This window comes from Oncorhynchus keta, chromosome 8 (assembly GCF_023373465.1).
Source record: "Oncorhynchus keta strain PuntledgeMale-10-30-2019 chromosome 8, Oket_V2, whole genome shotgun sequence".
NCBI lineage: Eukaryota > Metazoa > Chordata > Actinopteri > Salmoniformes > Salmonidae > Oncorhynchus > Oncorhynchus keta.
Window position 1 is genome coordinate 9,120,073 of NC_068428.1, and position 20,794 is coordinate 9,140,866.

General features: G+C 40.0%; 1 protein-coding gene across 5 annotated transcripts in view; it reads left to right on the forward strand.

The window, feature by feature from the left end:
* The first annotated feature begins 664 nt into the window (after window positions 1-664).
* LOC118386769 (afadin- and alpha-actinin-binding protein-like) overlaps window positions 665-20,794 on the forward strand; it is a 33,713-nt gene continuing 13,583 nt past the window's right edge. For 3 of the 5 annotated variants that reach the window (XR_004826287.2, XM_052523430.1, XM_035774578.2), the window contains exons 1-7: window positions 14,814-15,858; window positions 15,964-16,525; window positions 16,868-17,040; window positions 17,198-17,401; window positions 17,624-17,734; window positions 17,852-17,987; window positions 18,128-18,203. Coding sequence is in view for 4 of the 5 variants with exons in the window: in XM_052523430.1 (XP_052379390.1) it covers window positions 16,480-16,525; window positions 16,868-17,040; window positions 17,198-17,401; window positions 17,624-17,734; window positions 17,852-17,987; window positions 18,128-18,203 (746 nt within the window). In the remaining variant the exon portion in view is untranslated. Of the gene's footprint in view, window positions 816-3,934; window positions 4,074-14,813; window positions 15,859-15,963; window positions 16,526-16,867; window positions 17,041-17,197; window positions 17,402-17,623; window positions 17,735-17,851; window positions 17,988-18,127; window positions 18,204-20,794 lie in introns of those variants that run through there. The other 2 variants (XM_035774577.2, XM_035774581.2) reach the window with 2 other exon arrangements.

The following is a 20,794-nucleotide window of genomic DNA, read 5'->3' on the forward strand; positions in this document are numbered from 1 at the left end:
TGGGGTATATGGCCAATATACCAGGGCTAAGGGCTGTATCTAAGAACAGCCCTTAGCCGTGGTATATTAGCCATATACCACAACCCCTCATGACTTATTGCTTAAATAAACCATTCAAAATATATGACAAAAGTATGTGTTATTTACAATGTTACTACAATTGAAACTTGACACATTACATTTAAGGTTTCTCTCCTGATGGCAGCTACATGTCTGCTTGACCCAGAACAAAATAAAACAGACATTGCCTGTGTGATGAACTGTTGTGACATTGCAGATACAATAGTGGTGATGCACCACTATGCACCCTCACTCTCAGTGAAAAGCATTGCACTAATCTAGCTTCAACAGCCTACCATTCACATGCAGTGTTGACAGATATTTTTTGTATTAGTAAATTCATGGAAAATGTGTTTCTACACCAGCCCTGTTCCTGGAGAGCTACTGTCCTATAGGTTTTCACTCCAAAAACCTACAGGAAAGTAGCTCTCCAGGAACAGGGTTGTGATATGGTCCCTTTATTGTACACAAGGATTGGGTGAAAGAGCAAAAGCAGGCTACGTCATTGCAACCTTTTGAAATCATGCTTCAAACATCTTCAAACATGCGATTGCTTGCTGAAAGTGTAGTTTGGGAATTTGTCGAAAATATTATAGGTTTGCAACCAATCGAGTAAGGAGGTGTTGGTTGCCTGACAACGCAGTAGCCAATCCCTGAGGTGTTTAGTTAGTCAGCTCCGGAGTCTACAGGCCAAGCAAGCTCGTCAGGCGGGTTATGCGTTTTTTTCCGAGGGTACCTTCATGATGATATAACACGTAGGTTAAGTTTTATTACACGTCACCTGTAGAATGTTTTATGTAGGAGACATTCGCATATCCCTTGGTCTAGATATTGGCGTAATGTTAGTAGCTTGCATGCTAACTCTACTGTACCTGGTTTGACCGTTCAAACAAGTCATCGTTAGCGAGCTAGCTACTGAGGCGTTAAAATCTGTCCTGCAAACGATATTAACTGCGCTGTTAGACGAGCTATATATGAGTGCTCCAGCTTGTTGTCTTGCTAGCTACCCCTTGCCCATTGTTCTACAACGGGCTGGTGAAAACAAGCATCTGTGTTTGGTTAAGACGCGTCCATATGTTTAGCACAGTTTTTAATATATATATATATGTTTTTTTTTTTCATGTTTAGCACAGGTGTCTTGTGGTGAGGAGTTTTGTTAAGAGCCGCGACGCTCTGTCTAAATATACACGCATCGCTTGCGCCACGGTTTTGGAAGACCTTTCATACTGGCGATTTTTTTCTTCTTCCTAAAACAAAATGTTAAATTAATACACAACTTTATAGAGTTAAGGTTCCCACATGACCATATTTCAGAATCAGACGATATTAGCTAAAAATGCCAAAGCCGTTATCTGCCTGATGTCTAGTTTAAAGCCGATGTAAAAAAACGATGTCAAAGCTGACGTGCATGCCTATATAACATAGGTACACAAAGTAATGACGCCACATAAAATGTTGCGCTACATGTTCAACACAGCATTCCTAACCCAGCCCACAATGTCTACTCTGTGGATCGAGCAGTCAACAAGTCAAGCAGTCATTTGAAAGAGTAAGAACATTTCAGCGAGACAACTCAAAGGCGAAATCCATTAACTCCAAGACAATGGAATTCATTGCCCTTGACAATCAACCATTCTCTGTCGTGGGTGATGTTGGCCTTAGCGACTGGTCGAGCACCGGTACACACTATCGTTACCAAGTGCGCTATTGTTACACAGTAATAGCGCCACTGCTTTTCGCTTCACTGATTTGATTGGTTACTAATAATATCATTTAAAATCACTCCAATTGTGTCCTATATGTGTTTAGACACGGTGACCATTTACGGTGTCATGCACAAAGTAGATGTCCTAACCGACTTGCCGTTTGGGTCTTTGGAACGCCATTTGGGTCTTAGCTTGTCAACACTATTTGACACGTCAAATAACACTGTTCTTTTATAGAATGTTGTATGTTCTGAATAGAGGTCGGCCGATTATGATTTTTCGATACCGATTTATTGGAGGACAAAAGTGGCCGATACCGATTAATCGGACGATTTTTACAATGTTTTTAAAATGTATTTGTAGTAATGACAATTATAACAATACTGAATGAACACTTTTAACTTAATATAATACATCAATAAAATCAATTTAGCCTCAAATAAATAATGAAACATTTTCAATTTGGTTTAAATAGTGCAAAAACAAAGTGTTGGAGAAAAAATTAAAAGTGCAATATGTGCCATGTAAGAAAGCGAACGTTTAAGTTCCTTGCTCAGAACATGAGAACATATGAAAGCTGGTGGTTCCTTTTAACATGAGTCTTCAATATTCCCAGGTAAGAAGTTTTAGGTTGTAGTTATTATAGAAATTATAGGACTATTTCTCTCTCTACCATTTGTATTTCATATACCTTTGACTATTGTATGTTCTTATTAGAGGTCGACCGATTAATCGCAATGGCCGATTAATTAGGGCCGATTTCAAGTTTTCATAACAATTGGAAATCGGTATTTTTGGGTGCCGATTTGCGGAATTTTTACATTGGTTATTTATTTTTTATACCTTTAGCCAATCGGCCATTCCGATTAATCGGCAGACCTCTAGAAACAACATTAATAATAATAATAATAATATATGCCATTTAGCAGACGCTTTTATCCAACCAGTTTGTGCCCAGTGGGATAACTCAATCAGATGGAAGGAATTCGGCTGTGCAGTTATACCTAAACCACTGGGCAAAAACCTGATTGAATCAACTGTGTTTCCACGTAATTTCAAACCCCAAAATATGTGACGGCGTTGAATCAACGTGAAAGATTCATTTGATTTGTAAGAAGTCATCAACATAAGGGCATTTAGACTTTTTTTTCACCCAACTTTTAACCTAGGCCTAAATCCAATGACGTTGAATCCACGTTAGTTGACAACTCAACCAATTGTAAATCAAAACTAGACATTGAACGGACGTCTGTGCCCAGTGGGCAGGATTTATCAAGTTAATTAACAGTCAGTTTATTAAGTGTCTGACTTGCCTAAATAAGCTTGGTAGGTTCACCATCTGTCCAGTAGATTCAATTAGATTAAGTGTCACCAGAAGGTCCTGGTGGTTTGGGTGGTAAAGCAATATAAATTATTGAAACAATCCCAACATGCATAAATTGTTTTCCCACTTCCTAAAATTGTATTTTTTGTTTTGTTATTGTGATTTTGTTTACTTCAATTTCATTTTGTTGACCCATTTCAAATTTAACAAAGCCTACATTTTATAGCCCTAGGCTAACCCTACAATTATTCATTTCCTCAGTGCTTGTCTGGTCAACTGTTTTTGAAAGGGTAGCCTACAAGCCATTGGTTGTTTTAATTGCACAAGGGACTGTCTGTTTCTTTAGATAAAATACCATATTATGTCTCTTGGATTAGGCTGGTGATAAGAGTATGAGGAGATGGTATGTAGCTATTCCATTTGTTAATAGCTTAACTTCATTGGTAAAATTGTGTATTGCCCAGTTTCTTTGCTCTGACTTGGTGGTTCCTTCTTTCCTCAACCACATTTGTAGTTGTACAAATCATATGCTATAACATGCTAATATAGAATACTAATATGTAGGTTTATTTGATGTGCAAAAAACATCAGTGCCTTAAACTGCAATTCAACCTTTGGATTCTTACAATGACGATATGAATCCCGGCCTGTGTTGCTGTAGAACTGGTGCCTGCTGAGATAAAGGATTTGGCTTTGTCCCTTCCTAATAAGCTCCCCACACTCCCCTGTTCTTTAGGCTATTGCATGTTTCCATCCCTCCTTGTAGACGTCCTTCGTCCCTAGTAATCCCGCGTCCACTTGTTGAATGTGCACTGCTAATCTATTATCTGCCCCTCTATTTCAGGAGCTGTCTGCGTAGGCCATTCTGTGAGCTGCATGTATCCTGGGAGGTAGCGGATGATCCAGACACATTCAGTGTGTTCTGAAGCACCGCTGCCCTGAGGGAGTCTGGAGGACTGCAGCGATGCCAGAATCTTCACTTGGTGAGTATTACATTGACCTTATGTACCGCTTGTGGTTTTCATTGAAATTGTGATGCACTTTTTCAGCTTTGTGTAGTTTGATTATGATTCTCCATCTGTCACTCCACTAGTAGTATAGAGCTAGCCTACTTAGTGAAAGATGCAGTGATGAGTAGCTAGGCTGCTACTGTCTCATTTTTCTGGTGCTCTACATAAAGTAAAGCCTCATGTGTAAAGGAGAAGATTAAATTGACAGAAATAGCAGATTAATGCTATTTTAAGGTTGTGTGCCCATAGTAACCTCAATTCCAAAATTCACTCGTAAAAGGAATGCCTCATTGCCTTTCTGTTATCACGAAGATATTATACTATCTATGCATACTATTTTGCTTCCCAATAGTCCACCACAGTAGACGCGTCCATAATACCCAGAAAAACACCGAAATGGTTCTAGTGTTAATTTTTTTGCATTACATTTTTACATTGCAATAAAACAGATATTTTTTTATTGTGTGTTTGGTGCAGGCTTACCTTGGCGCAACGTTTTGTAATTTGTGTAATTCTCTCTCGAACAATGTGAGTTTTATCAATATATTCACCTCAATTTACTCCAAAAAATGTGCAATGCTAATTATTGATAAGTTACCTGGCCCGAGAGAGATTTTTGCGGTCATCAAAATGTCGCGCCAGGGTAACCCTACATGAAGTAGTTCTAAAATCCCAGATGGAAAAATGTAATAGTGAAAAAACTATTGAAACATTTTCTGGGTTTTATGACTCATACTGTTGTACTCAATGTCATTTTCTGTTCCCAGAATTTTGTATTTATTTCATGCTAATGATTCAAAATTAGACTGACAATAAGGTTGGAATTCAAGTGTTTCTAATAGCCCTGGATTTTCACTCAGTTTTTATACTGTAGCCTATTGGGTGTTTCAACCATGTTGAAGGAGAATTTTACTATTTAGGGCTTTAATCTGTATTTTCTATGTATATTAAATAAGGGTCCTGAATCTTACCCCATCAGCAATTGACTTCCTCAAACTCAGTACTCTGAACTCAGGAGTTCAGGGCATCCAAAACGTGAACAAAGGCTTCAAAAACACCCAAATACGTAATTTTACAAACGGCAAAGCTCTCACGAACATTTCTGACTATGAATAAGAGGATGAAGTCGAATTTGCAGGTGAACCTTATTTCTTTGAACCGGAATACACAGACGAGGAGCTTCAACAGATGGAGGATGACCGAGAAAGGAGAGAGACAGAGCAGGCAGAGGCTCAGGCTTATAATCATCAAGCATCCGAGGCCCGACTCAGGACATCTGGGGGCTAGTGCTGTACCTGAGGGCAATGCCAAGCAATGCCCACTGAGAACTGGTGTCTTTGCTGCCCAGATTGGGACCTGCTTATGCCACCCTTGGAAAATCTATGTGTCTGGCGACGAGAGAACGTTGACCCGCGAGCCCACCCTACTCTGTGTAACCAGTGACAATAACTTTCCAGCCCTCATTAACCCGGCAGTTTTAGAAACTTTTTCCATGTGCGAAAAATAAGCTGGAAGAAGAGACCTCGGCCAGGGGGACCAAATGTCCACCTGTCAATAAAGTAAGTACCGGTCGTTTTTAAGTGATAAATAGACTTCCCAGCATTACAGTATTCATAGGCTGTGTCAAATGTCATCCCTCACCCAAATGCTCACCAGTAGGCCTACCTAGTGTTATTCTGCTTTAGCACAGATATTTATATTTATTAATTTTCTAGGCAATATAGACTTGTGGTCTTGGAATGGGGATTGAAAGGCAAATGACTTGGCGTTGGCCAGAGACGAGTGTTACTCAGTTGCATCGTCAGAATCATCTGCAACAAGTCTCCTTCACCCACCGGTGTCTACGTTGGATTCAAGGAGGCAGATGAAGCCTTCAGAATCCTTTGCACAATCTTCAACCGATGGCTCATATCCTTTCCCCTTCTATACTAGTGTATTCGGAAAGTATTCAGACCCCTTGACTTTTTCCACATTTCTTGCTACATTACAGCTGTATTCTAAAATTGATTAAATCATTGTATTCCCACATCAATCTACAAACAATACCCCATAATGACAAAGTGAAAACGGGTTTTTAGACCTTTTTGAAAATAAAAAACAGATACCTATTTACATAAGTATTCATACCATTTGCTATGAGACTCGAAATTGAGCTCAGGTGCATCCTGGTTCCATTGAACATCCTTGAGATGTTTTTTCAACTTTATTGTATTCCACCTGTGGTAAATTCATCTTTCCCTCAACCCTGACTTGTCTCCCAATCCCTGCCGATGGAAAAACATTCCCCAAAGCATGATGCTGCCACCACCATGCTTCACCGTAGGGATGGTGTCAGGTTTCCTCCAGACGTGACGCTTGGCATTCAGGCAAAAGTGTTCAATCTTGGTTTCATCAGACCAGAGAATCTTGTTTCTCATGGTCTGAGAGTCCTTTAGGTGCCATATGGCAAACTCCAAGCGGACTGTCATGTGCCTTTTTTTTTACTGAGGAGTGGCTTCCGTCTGGCCACATAAAGGCCTGATTGGTGCAGTGCTGCAGAGATGGTTGTCCTTCTGGAAGTTTCTCCCGTCTCCACAGAGGAACTCTGGAGCTCTGTAAGAGTGATCATCGGGTTCTTGGTCACCTCCCTGACCAAGGCCCTTCTCCCCTGATTGCTCAGTTTGGCTGGGCGACCAGCTTTAGGAGGTTCCAAACTTCTTCCATTTAAGAATGATGGAGGCCACTGTGTTCTTGGGGACCTTCAATGCTTCCCCAGGTCAGTGCCTTGACACAATCCTGTCTTGGAGCTCTACAGACCATTTCTCCAGCCTCATGGCTTGGTTTTTGCTCTGACATGCACTGTCAACTGTGGAACCTTATCAGTGATGGAAAAAGTACCCAATTGTCATACTTGAGTAAAGTTAAAGATACCTTTTTAATAGAGAATGACTCAAGTAAAAGTCACCCAGTAAAGTAATACTTCTGTAAAAGTATTTGATTTGATTTTAATTATACTCAAGTATCAAAAGTACAAATACAAATCATTTCACATTTCTTATATTATGCAATCCAGACGGAACGCTTTTCTTGTTTTTTAAATTTACAGATAGCCAGGGGCAACACTCAAACATAATTTACAAACAAATCATTTGTGTGAGTCCGTCAGCTCTGAGGCAGTAGGGATGAACAAGGGTGCTCTCTTGATAAGTGTGTGAATTGAACTATTTTCCTATCCTGCTAAGCATTCAAAATGTAACGAGTACTTTTGGGTATCAGGGAAAATGTATGGAGTAAAACGTACGTTATTTTCCAAGAGAATGTACCGTAAAAGTAAAAATATAAATCTTAGGGTAGAGATGCCACAAAAATCTTCTTAAATGTACTTTAAAGTATTTTTACTTAAGCACTTTACACCACTGGACCTTATATAGACAGGTGTGCCTTTCCAATCAATAGAATTTACCAGAGCCTGACTCCAATCAAGTTGCAGAAACATCTCAAGGATGATTATGGAAACAGGATGCACCTGAGCTCAATTTCACGTCTCAAAGCAAATGGTCTGAATACTTATGTAAATAAGGTATTTACGTTTTTTATTTTTAGTATATTTGCAAAAATATCTTTAAACCTGTTTTCGCTTTGTCATTATGGTGTGTGTGGATGGAGGGGGAAAAAAGAATTAATCAATTTTAGAACAAGGCTGTAACGTAACAAAATGTGGAAAAAGTCAAGGGGTCTGAATGCTTTCCAAATGCACTGTAAATAAGAGCTGACTCAGTGTTTCACCTTTCATCAGTGATGTTACTTTATTAGGTAGGTAGCTAGCATATCTCTTACCTCGATTTCAATTTCTGCTGCTCCTAGACAGGCCCGGCAACGTCTTTCAACGGTTGGTATTGTTGGATTCGGGGTTAAACTTGGAACATTGTTATATTCAGAAGTATAGGAACATTAGTTACAAAAGAGACATGAGGGGTGCCATAATGAAGCTTGGGAGGGGCTGAGTGCAGGGAAAACAATTGCATGTGACAGTACTGATAAGGGGAGAAACCGTTAGTCTCATATCACTTAGTTCCCTGCTTAACAAGAATAATGCAATGTTTAGAGATGAGGAGGAGACTCCACTCATAGTGGTGTATGAATACCACCACGGGGAAGCCATGTCTGTGTCTGAATTACAGCTGTATCGACCCTTTGGGGATAGTTAAACTTGGTTAAAACCTCTTAAAGCTAGGGGGCAGAATTTTCACTTTTAGATAAATAGCGTGCCCAATTTCAACTTCCTGCTACTCATGCCAAAAATATAAGATATGCATATTATTATATATTATTAGATTTGGATAGAAAACACTCTGGAGTTTCTAAAACTGTTTGAATCATGTCTGTGAGTATAACATAACTTTTTTTAGCAAGCAAAACCCCGAGGACTAACTGTTCAGATTATTTTTTATTCCCATCTCTGTTCACTATATTGCAATAGGAACCAATTTTCAGTTCCTACCGCTTCCACATGATGTCGCCAGTCTTTGGAATATGGTTGAGGTCTTATGAAGAAGTAGGCCAACTCGGAACTGGGGACACTTTTGTGAGTTGCGCAAGACGTGAAGAGCAGAGCTGGTTTCTTTTCGTTCATGTATTGAATACAGATTGCCCCGTCTACAATTTGATCGATTATTAACGTTTAAAAATACCTAACGTTGTATTACAAAAGTAGTTTGAAATATTTTGGCAAAGTTTATAGGCAACTTTTGAAATATTTTGTAGTGACGTTGTGTTTTTCTAAGCTGTTTTTTTCTGGATCAAACGAGCTTTATAAGTAGACATTTTCGATATGTAGCTTTGTGGTATATGCTAGTACCGTAAAGTTTAGAGTAAGTCCTGAGCAGGATAGATCCTGTATAAATCCTGTGGAGGGTAAGTCTCATACCTTTAAAGAGAGTACGTCTTGAGCAGGATAGATCCTGTGAAGGGTAAGTCTCATTGCTTTAAAGAGTGTAAGTCCCAAGCAGGATAGTTCCTGTAGAGGGTAACATTTCATAAATAAAGTCCCAAGCAGAAAACCTGTGGAGTGTAAAATCTCATAGAGAGAGGGGAAGTCCTGAATAGGGTAACCTGTGGAGGGTAAAAACCTAGTGTAACGTATATTGGCCAGACCCGTAAGAAGGGAGTCGCAGTGGCCGTGACAGCGCAGGGTGTGAGTGTGTGTGTGAAAGAGAGGTTCATTTTATGCCCTGTTGGGGTAGTGAACCATGGCAGATTATGTGGAAATAGGAAGACAAGTGTGAAAATTTTTGTTGTGAAGTGCTCAATAATAGTGAATACGGGAAAAAGCCATTAAGTCATCCGTGTTCTCCAGTAATACATTTCCAGACGCTATGGTATTGGTTCTAATACAAGGTATTAAGTGCCGTGACCTATTAATTGTTGTCCGGGGAAGTGTGTAGCGCGAATAATAGTTGTGTATTTTAGACGGGAGTGAAGAAATCCAAAACACACTTAACACCGTCGGGAGAGGTTAAGGAATAATAACTATTGATATGGTGACAAACGGCCCCGATTCTCCCTGTCATATGGAGCTAAAGGATTTTAATAAAGCCATGGAGGTGCTGAAAGAAGAACACAAGCATTCTAATACTTTGGCTCGAATATGGGAAAAGTTAGTGATATTGGGCAGTTTTAAGTATACTGTGGGGTTCGTTTTGGATGGGAATGTTTTGAACGATATTTAAATGCGTTCTGAAGGACAGGGAAAGAAAAGGGAGAGGAAATATTTTAATGGTGTCAAATGCCTGATCATCTCCACTAGAAATGATCAGAACAAGGGGGATTCCATTATAAAATGAATGAGAAACACCAGTCTCTATTCAAATTGTGCCATTACTTTATGAGATCATTATTATTTCTGTAAGGAGTTATAAAGAGTCGTAATTCTAAGTTGATTAGTTATTTGAATTTGTTTACTTTTGATTTAACATGTTGTTTTTGAGTCACATGTTCGGATGGGGAAAATGACCATTTCCCTGAGGTCCTGGTCTTTGGGTAAAGATGCATATAGAAGGGAAAATATAGGTTAATAAGGGATGACCGTGACTTGAAATGGATTGTGATATGTGTATTGCTGATTTCATTTTGTGTTTTTGTTTCAATACAAATTTCACCAGATTGGGATACTGGAGTGTGGGATTCTTCGAGGGGTTAGGGTGCTAACTTCGTGATCTGGTAACTTTTCTGAGAGGTCGTCAGTAGAACAAGGGAGTTATCATGGAAGGTGACGTCAGATCGTGTCTTAATGGATGGTAGGAATCATTTGACCACAAATAGTGTGTGTATGTGAACCTCAAAACCCTCCCTAACCGGCTGAAGAAAGAAGACAAAGGAGTGCAATGCGACACTGACTTTTAACACTTCTATCTGAGTCCGAGCCATAAACTGGGGTGGGGGAGGAGTGCTGAGAGTGCGTGTGGTGTGAGCGTGGAGAAAGAGAGAACAGCTCGGGTGAGAGACTCGTGTACGTGGGAGAAACGGATGTATCTACTTGGATATTGAAATCAGGACATTATCAAGGGCCATCGAAAGGGACAGGCAAGAGTTACATGTGTCACTGGGAAGATGAGCTGTAAACGATACCTGAAAAAGACACGCTAGAATGATAAGTGCAGGGAGAAGGAGTGGGGGGGGGTCTACACACTGCGAACAATTTAGACTATGGATGCATTGAGATACTGATCTTTCATTACCAGGCCAACGTGACAGGAAAACAGGGACGAAGGGGGTATCTAATTAGAACAGTTATTACCGACAATAAAACGGTTTTGTTTATAAATGTACATTCTAACAGGGATGATGTGTGCTAAGTTGAGAAGCTGGGATTCAAGTCCTATTCTTAAAGTAAGCACTAAGGAATGTAATTTTAAATTTGGTTTAAATTATTTATAGAATGTTTTAGTTATGATTTGGACACAGCGAGAGAGACTTGAAGGGTGGGGGCATTGCTAAAATTTATTTGACCGAGGGAGGCTCCATAAACCTTATCTCTAAGTGTCAACCGTGAAAGTTTTGTTACCATGTAGTCAAAATTTTTATGTTAAATCGCATCAATGGGTGGTGCTAAGTTATTAAACATGTACTTTTTAAAAATGTCCTTTTTAAGTCAATATGTTTTTAGGTTTCGTGGAACATAAGAGTGATCATTGTTCCAGAGGAGGGACTGATGTATATTGACTAATTGATTTGAGAATGTTTTAGTATGTTTATAACTGTAGAAATGCATTAGGAGTAGTAACTAGTGTGTTATGGGTTAGATGGAATGATAGAGGAGTATCATCCCCAGAGACTGTATATTGTTACAGGTGATAGCTCATGGGAGAGGGAGGACAGCTAATTGTACACAATATGGGGATTTAATTGAACATTACACATACCCAGATCATGGTGAGAGTAGAAGAGATAGTGGTGGCATTTCAGACACTATGGTAAGCGTTCAAGAAACCTGTGACTCAGTTTTGTTAGGTTGGATATTCTTCCCGACTAATTGATCTTTTTCCCAATTTCTAACAGCCGATGAACACTTGACAGATGAATTTTAAAGTTAATTTGTCACGTGTGCTGAATACAACAGGTTACAGTGAAATGCTTACTTACAGGCTCTAATGAATAGTGCAAAGAAGGTATTAAGTGAACAATAGGTAGCTGAAGAAATAAAACAACAGTAAAAAGACTATATATATAGCGAGGCAATATACAGTAGCGAGGCTATAAAAGTAGCAAGGCTACATACAGACACCGGTTAGTCAGGCTGATTGAGGTAGTACGTACATGTAGATATGGTTAAAGTGACTATGCATATATGATGAACAGAGAGTAGCAGTAGCGTAAAATTGAAGGAGGTTATAGGCATGGGCCATGTTAGTAGTAGCAGGGGTTACTTTAGTAGCATTGTTGGGATATCAGTTTATGAGGACTCATGTCACATGGCTTAGTAACTGGGAGACCGATGGGAGTACAGGGGAGGCTGTTATTCAAATGTCACAAATTAGTGATCGTGCCATAAGAGGAGAGTCTATGTTGTCAGGAAATGACGCATGTGTTGCAGTGTGTATATCCTCAGGTGAAAGCAGAGATAACCAAGGGCACGGCTGAATTCTGGAGATTGAGTGTACATCAAGATACACCAGGCGGGGGTGTTGGTACAGCATTGGTTTGGTCCACACACAGTACTCCTTACAGCACCTGCAGCGGTAAAGATTGTCATGTCTCTCCTTGGTGGGTGCATTGTTCTCACGTGAAGTGAGGTCTAGCTGCATAATGGGTGAGCTTGAAGACACCATGGCAGAGGAAATGGAGCGAAAGAGAGGGAGCGAGACTAGATTCCACTGTAAGACATGCAGATGAGTTGGGTCTGGGAGCTACTTTAAGCATCATAGTTTGGGTTGGGTTAGATCAGGGGTGTCAAAGTCAAATGGACGGAGGGCCAAATAAAAAATTTAGCTACAAGCCGAGGGCCGGACTGTTCGAATGTTCATTGAAACATTTTTAAATGACGCATATAGTCTAGTGAACCTAATTGAACCTACTGAAAACCTAACAAATATATTCCAATATGATCAGATAAATAAAGCAATATTTTCTTATGGCTCTGTCAGTAATCTTTAATTTTCAACAGACACAAAAGACAAATTTCCTTTATATAAAAATCCCCATAACATGAACATTAAATGAAAGAAACCGGTATTCAAGGCACCATCAGTAGCCTATATTTTCTATTTTAGCAAAAGTGGGCTAAATTTACTTCAAAGAAAAAAACAATAATAGCAATTTTCTATCATCCACTCAACTGAAATATTTTTTAAAATATAATTGGATTTAATCAAAAACAACACTTTGTTTTGGTAACATGCAGTGAAAACAAATATTAAACTTTAACTTTTAAACTTGAACTGAGTAAAAACTCTAAATATGTGATTGCACAGTAATGTTCAGGTTGAGGGTGATACTTGGTGGTGTCCCATCTTTTCCACAAGTTCATCAATGTTCGGGGTAAGGCTCTGAGGAAATCCTCAGAATTGAGTGGAGGTGTTCAGCAGTAAGTCGACTTCTGTGTGATGTTTTGTTCAAGTTCATCAAAGAAAACAGTTGTTCACACAGGTATGTGCTGCCAAACATAGACAACGTTTGAGCAGCCTGGATGCGCAGCTGGGGCATTGTGTCGGGAGGAAACGGGCGAACTCCGCAGCACCCACTGCCGCATATTTTGCCCTCAGTGCATCATTGCATTGAGGTCAATCAACTCCATTTGAGGTTTGGTGGTGAGCTTTCCACGTCAACAGCAAATGGGTTACCGAGCAGTTCCAACCTGCTTTTTTGTGCTTCAAAGTCAGCAAATCGGCGTGAAAGTCAGCGGCAAGCATACCTATTTTATCAGCCAACTGTGCGCTCGGGAACGCACTGGTAGAGAGCTTCTCTTTCATGGTCTGGCAGCTGGGAAAGTGGCTCAAATTTTCTTTCCGCATCTGCGTCTCCCACAGAGTCAGTTTGGTTTTAAATGCCTTCACTGTACTGTACATATCAGAGATGACACGATCCCGACCCTGCAGCTGCAAGTTCATTGCATTCAGATGACTCGTAATGTCACACAGAAAAGCCATTTCACACAGAAACATTGTCTCGGAGTTGTGTTGTGTCTTTCCCTTTGCTGTCCAAGAACAGACAAATCTCCTCACGAAGCTCGAAACATCTTTGAAGCACCTTTCCCTGGCTTAGCCATCGCACCTCTGTGTGATAAGGCAAATCACCATGCTCCGTTTCTAACTCCGTCAGAAATGCCTTGAACTGGCGGTGATTCAAACCTTTGGCTCTGATAAAGTTAACTGTGCGCGTGATGATGCTCATTACATGCTCCATTTTCAAGGCTTTACCGCACAACGCTTCCTGGTGTATGATACAATGATAAGCTGATCTTCGCCACCAGTCCGCTCCTGTGTCCACACATCGCAGGTGCTCCTTGTCAAACCCACGAGTTTTTCCCAAGGCAGCTCCATCTCATTTACACATCTTGACACCTCTTCATACAAATCATGCCCCGTAGTTGTGCCATGCATAGGACGTAAAGCCAAAAACTCCTCTGTCACGCTTAGGCTGGAGTCCACTCCGCGGATGAAAATTGACAACTGGGCAATGTCAGAAATGTCATGCTCTCATCCACAGCCAAGGAATATGCAATGAAATCTTTTCCCTTTTTCACAAGCTGCTCTTTTAGATTGATGGACAACTGGTCTACTCTCTCGGCAATGGTGTTTCTGCTCAGACTCACATTTAAAAAGAGTTGCCTTTTTCAGTCACAAACTTTAATCATGCAGTTTTTGATGAAATGATTTAGCGATCTCTTCTGCCAAAATAAAACTGGCCTTGACAGCAGCCTGGCCTTGTGATTTGGCTTTTTTGAACAGAGCCTGTCGAGATTTGAGGCCTCGTTTTAATTCCTCTGCCTTTTGTAGCCTTTGTTCCATGTCCATATTCTTGTTTTTGTCCGCGTGTTTGTTTCATAATGTCGTCTCAGATTATACTCTTTCAGTACCGCCACACTTTCTCCACACAGAAGACACAGGTTTTCCAGCTACCTCCGTGAACAAATACTCCGACTCCCACCTTGTTTGAAACCCCGGTTCTCAGTGTCCACCTTCCGTTTTGCCATTTTTGATGGGTATCTGAAAGTTAAGAGATGCTGACAAACTGTGCCAATAAATATTTAAATGAAGCAGCCTACTGCTCGGTGCGTCACCGTTGCATTGTGGGAAATGTAGTATTGGTGCGTGTAAAAGATCTGCGGGCTGCCGGCTTGCTGCGGTCTGCGGGCCGGTTCTAATAATAAATCAAGATCATCCCAGGGGCCGTAAAAAACCTTCTCGCGGGCCGGATGTGGCCCGCGGGCCTTGACTCTGACATATGTGGGTTAGATGCTTTATTGGTTAATGCATCATATGAAAGAGGATAGATGTTGGTGTAATTGTACTCTAAACAACATGTTTAAGGCATTGATGTTAAAGCATATACTGTACTGAGTTACCTTAATAAGAGGATGTAGGATTGTTGCAATGGAGGAGAATTGGGAACAAAGTGAAAATGACATGGCTTGCAAACACCTCTCGGAACCTGGGGCCGGAAAGGGGCAGACTGGGCGAAAGCATGAGAAGGCTTTTTAGCGATTTCATTTTTGTGGAATCCAGCAGAAAAGTATCCTGGAGACACAGAGTCAGGTGAAGAGGGAGTGGGAATTGTCATGGTCTCAGTCTTTGGTTTTCATGCATATATAATAATGCATAGCTTATCACATTGTTAATACTGTTATGTTTTGTGTGTTTTTGTTGCTTTCCAAGTCTTGTGCTATCACTCTCGTAGGAAACAGAAGGAGAGAGTGGAGAAACAAAAAGCAGCTCCAACTGACATGGAACAAGACAGCAGATTCAGCTGAAATGTCATTTTGTTGTGTGAATAGAGATGGAAATAAGATTGTGTATGGTGTGATCATAGTCCAGGCCATAAGTCTCCGAATTTGTAAACCTCCCGGTGGTGAAGGTTTTTTTAAATCATTGTTCGTTCATTTATAATCATGTTTTATTTAATTTTTTAAAATTCATTTTCGTTATAATTTTTTGTTCATTTATAAGTAATTTCTTGCTTTTTCTTGCTTCCCCCACAACAGGGGAAGCCATGTCTGTGTCTGATTTACAGCTGTATCGACCCTTTGGGAAGAATTAAACTTGGTTAAGCTTCACTAGTGTCCGTGAGTTATTTACTCTGAAAATTAGAACCTAACAGTATAGTTGTTTTCTTCAAATATATATATTTTTTTTTACCAATGATTTTTCTTGTTGGTTGTGGTTTTCAGAGGTCGTCACCAGAGAAATGCTCACTACAAAACCGTAGATCCAGTCTTTAGATGGGAGTGTTTATGCATCTTTGCAGGACAACTAACCAAAGCCTCAGTAAATCTGGGTCCAAAGGAAGTCCGTGAGAAGATATCGGACTGTGTTTTCTCTTTGCGTTGTCACATGTTGGGATTTCACATCTGCAAACCATTTTCAACAATATTCAGCTATTAACCTAACAAAAACTACTTCTGTCCCATTTTCATCGCCTGGCTGATCTCATGACTGACTATCAAACGTAGCTAGCTAGGTACCTAGTACTGTATCTGTGCCAGTAGCGTGCCCCCTATTTACACACTCGCAGTAGCGAGAGGAATTGGATTGAGGAAGTACATGCATGGTAGCGAATATGCTTGAGCTGTAAATTATTGCTTGAGTTCAACTAAATGGATTATAACGTTCGGTATGACACAATTTCATGTGTACAACATCTAAAGACTATACTGGAGCAATAGAGCATTTGTTCATGTTTTTGGATGCCGGAACTCCAGAATGAGGCTGAGGATGTCAATTGCTGGTGGGGTAAGTTTTTCAACACCAAGTGAAATTCCCCCCCCAAATTTCTGCACCCTTCTATGACATGCCATTTACATCAAAAATACAGATTAGGGTCCTATATAGTGAAATTCTCCATTCACTCCAACATAATGTATCTTAACCGTTTTGTGGTTGGATGGCTTGACCTCCTTCAATCATTTTCATTGGACATTTCATTTCAACACTAAAGCAAGATGGCTGCACTTCTTTGAATCACATACATGAGGATTCTATTCTCTTTGTCCACTTTGAAAGACAGTTTGCAATTAATTGATTTTTACCTAACTCTAGTAATGGCAATCCTTTTGTCCTATTATTCCTGCACAGAAATCAAGGACACTCCCTGCAGCTCTTCAAGATACAGAATGTCTTCTCTGAGGCAGTACAGCCAATCATCAGTGCTCCCTCTGCCAATGACCAGAAACCCCTACAACATGCCTACAATAAGTGCCTTCTGTACAGAGGACAATGTGTCAGAATGTATCTCATACATCAATTGGGTAAGAGACCTCAAATGTTTTAATTCATAAAAGATGTCACAATGATGTCATTGCAACCTTTGTTGCCTGCTGGATTCATGCTTGCTTTCATGTGTTAGATGCCAGTAGCTAACCGCTAAGCTGCATGTCTGATCCCATCCCTGATTTGCCTCTGCAGGAGGTATCCTCTCTGGGCTTTCCATTGCTTTGCACAGAGTCTAACAACGGTCCTGAACTGAATCTGGTGGCCGTGCTGAACAACGTGTACAACCTGCTCCAGCTGCACCGCCGGTGCCTGCAGACAGTGGAGGACATTGAAGTGGAGCAGGTCAAGTCCAACAGCAACATGGACTATCTGCAGCTCAGCAACACTAGACTGAAGGTTTGGCCTTGACTTACTCACTCGCTAACCTTCTTAGTTTATTATCCTTTATTTATTCTCTTAGTCCTGTCTATGCACATCAATTGCTGTTCAAACGTGATTTACCCTTACGCAAACACATAACACATTATAAAGCGTGGACATGTAGTTTTATTATGAATTCTAGCTTTGTAATTAACACCACAGTTTTTTATATATTTGTTTTTATATGAATCCTTATAGGATCAACTTGAACTCTCCAAGAGGGAAAACACTGGACTTCTTGAGAGAGAACGTCAGCTACAGCTGAAAGTGAAGAGCTTACATAACTGCCTGAAAAATGAAAAAGAAGAGGTACGCTTCGTTGATTTATATGGAAACTTGAGATAAGATTAGAATATCTAGTACCAGTCTATTTATTCCTAGAAAGGATTATCATGTAACAGCCTACTTGTATTGTTTTCGTGCCAGGTACAGAAACTTCAAAGCATCATAGCAAGCCGTGCCACTCAGTACAATCATGACATGAAGAGGAATGAAAGGGAGTTCGGAAAACTAAAGGAGCGCCTGAATCAGCTTCTGATCGACAAAAAGGATAAGAAACAAAGTAATCATTCAAGTTATGCTTCATCCTCTGATCTCCATTTTTTATTTAATACGTAAATATTTTCCTTTTCACCAAATGCTATGCATCATACAGTTGATATTGTGATGGAAGTTGACCTATGTGTAATTTCTCTATTCTAGCGTTTGAAGTATTGAACTACGTGGGAAGATCGGATGGGAAGAGAAGCCTTTGGAAAACTGGGAAGACTGAGGCCAGGTAACTATGTATACTGAACCAAAATATAAATTATGTAATAACTTCAAATCAGTCAATTTAAATAGATAAATTAGACCCTAATCTATTAATTTTACGTGACTGGGCAAGGGCGCAGCCACGTGTAAGCCTGGGAGGGTATAGGCCCACCCACTTGGGAGCCAGGCCCAGCCAATCAAAACAATTTTTTTCCAACAAAAGGGCTTTATTGCAGACAGAAATGCACGTCAGTTTCATCAGTTGTCCGGGTGACTGGTTTCAGACGATCCTGCAGGTGAAGAAGCCGGATGTGGAGGTCCTGGGTTGGTATGGTTACACGTAGTCTGCGGTTGTGAGCAAGGTTGGACGTACTGCCTAGTTCTCTAAAACAATGTTGGAGGTGGCTTATAGTAGAGAAATTAACGTAAAATTCTCTGGCAACAACTCTGGGGACATTCCTGCAGTCAGCATGCCAATTGCATACTCCCTCAAAACCTGTGACATTGTGTTATGTGACAAAATGGCACATTTTAGAGTGGCATTTTATTGTCCCCAGCATAAGGTGCACCTGTGTAATGAGCATGCTGTTTAATCGGCTTCTTGATATGCCACACCTGTCAGGTGGATGGATTATCTTGGCAAAGGAGAAATGCTCACTAACAGGGATATAAATACATTTGTGCAGAAAATATGAGAAAAATAAGCTTTTTGTACATATGGAACATTTCTGTGAGCTTTTATTTCAGCTCATGAAACATGGGACAAACACTTTACATGTTGTGTTTTTTTGTCTCATATTGGCACTCATGACATTACCAATTACTTCTATCCACAGTGAGCTCCAAACGTATTGGTACAGGGACAGTGTTTTTTGCTCTGTAGTCCAGCACTTTGGATTTGACAAGGATGTTAAAGTGCAGAGTGTCGGCTTTAATTTGAGGTTATTTTCTACCAAATTAGCGCCTTTTGTACGTAGCCCCCCATTTTAGGGGACCGAAAGTATTGTGACAAATTCACTTGTGTATTAAAGTGCATCAAGCTTGTGACTCAACAAATTTGTTTGATGCGTTTGCAGTTTTCTTTGGATGTGTTCCAGATTATTTTGTGCCCAATGGAAATTAATGGTAAATAATGTATTGTCATTTTGGAGTCACCTTTATTGTAAATAATAGTCGATTATGTTTCTAAACACATCTACATTAATGTGGATGCTACCATGATTACGGATAATCCTGAATGAATCGTGAATAATGATGAGTGAGAATGTTAGACGCACAAATATCATACCCTCCCCAAAATGCTAACCACTGTTATTGTAATGGTGAGAGATAAGCATGTCTTGGGGGTATAATATTTGTGTGTCTAACTTTCTCACTCATCATTATTCACGACTCATTCAGGATTATCCGTAATCATTAATGTAGAAGTGTTTAGAAATATATTCTATTCTTATTTACAATAAAAGTGACTGCAAAATCACACACTCCATTATTTACCATTCTATTGGGCACAAGCTTGAAGTAGTCATTGCGTGCTATGAATATGGGACCAAATACTAAACTTTTTACTACTTTAAAACACATAAGTGAATTTGTCACAATACTTTTGGTCCCCTAAAATGGATGGGACTATGCACAAGAAGTGCTGTAATTTCTAAACGGTTCACCCGATTTGGATGAAAATAACCTCAAATTAAAGCTGGTAGTCTGCACTTTAACCTCAGTCATTGTAACATTTCAAATCCACAGTGCTGGAGTACAGTGCCAAAATAACAAAACATGTGTCGCTGTCCCAATACTTTAGAAACTATTGCTTGGTTTGTGATTGTTAGCTTAACTTGTGTATCATTTTAAGCATAGGATCTGGGATAGTGTATAGAAACCTCCAAATACATTTAAACTCAGTTTTTCACAATCCTAGTAAAAATGCCCCGTTTTAGGTCAGTTAGGATCACCACTATTTAAAAGCTGAAAAGGGATATGGCTATTTTAAGAATGTAAAATGTCAGAATAATAGTAGAGAGAATAATTTATTTCAGCTTTTATTTCTTTCATCACATTCCCAGTGGGTCAGAAGTTTACATACACTCAATTAGTATTTGGTAGCATTGCCTTTAAATTGTTTAACTTGGGTCAAACATTTCTAAGTTGGGTGAATTTTGGCACATTCTTCCTGACAGAGCTGGTGTAACTAAATCAGGTTTGTAGGCCTCCTTGCTAGCACACACTTTTTCAGTTCAGCTCACATTTTTTTTAAGTATTTAGGTCAGGACTTTATAGTGGCCACTCCAATACCTTGACTTTATTTTCCTTAAGCAATTTTGCCACAACTTTGGAAGTATGCTTGGGGTCATTGTCCATTTGGAAGACCCATTTGCGACCAAGCTTTAACTTCCTGGCTGATGTCTTGAGATGTTGCTTCAATATATCCACATAGTTTTCCTGCCTCATAATGCCATCTATTTTGTGATGTGCACAAGTCCCTCCTGCAGCAAAGCAACCCCACAACATGATGCTGCCATCCCCATGCTTCACGGTTGGGATGGTGTTCTTCGGCTTGCAAGCCTCCCCCTTTTTCCTCCAAACATAACGATGGTCATTATGGCCAAACAGTTC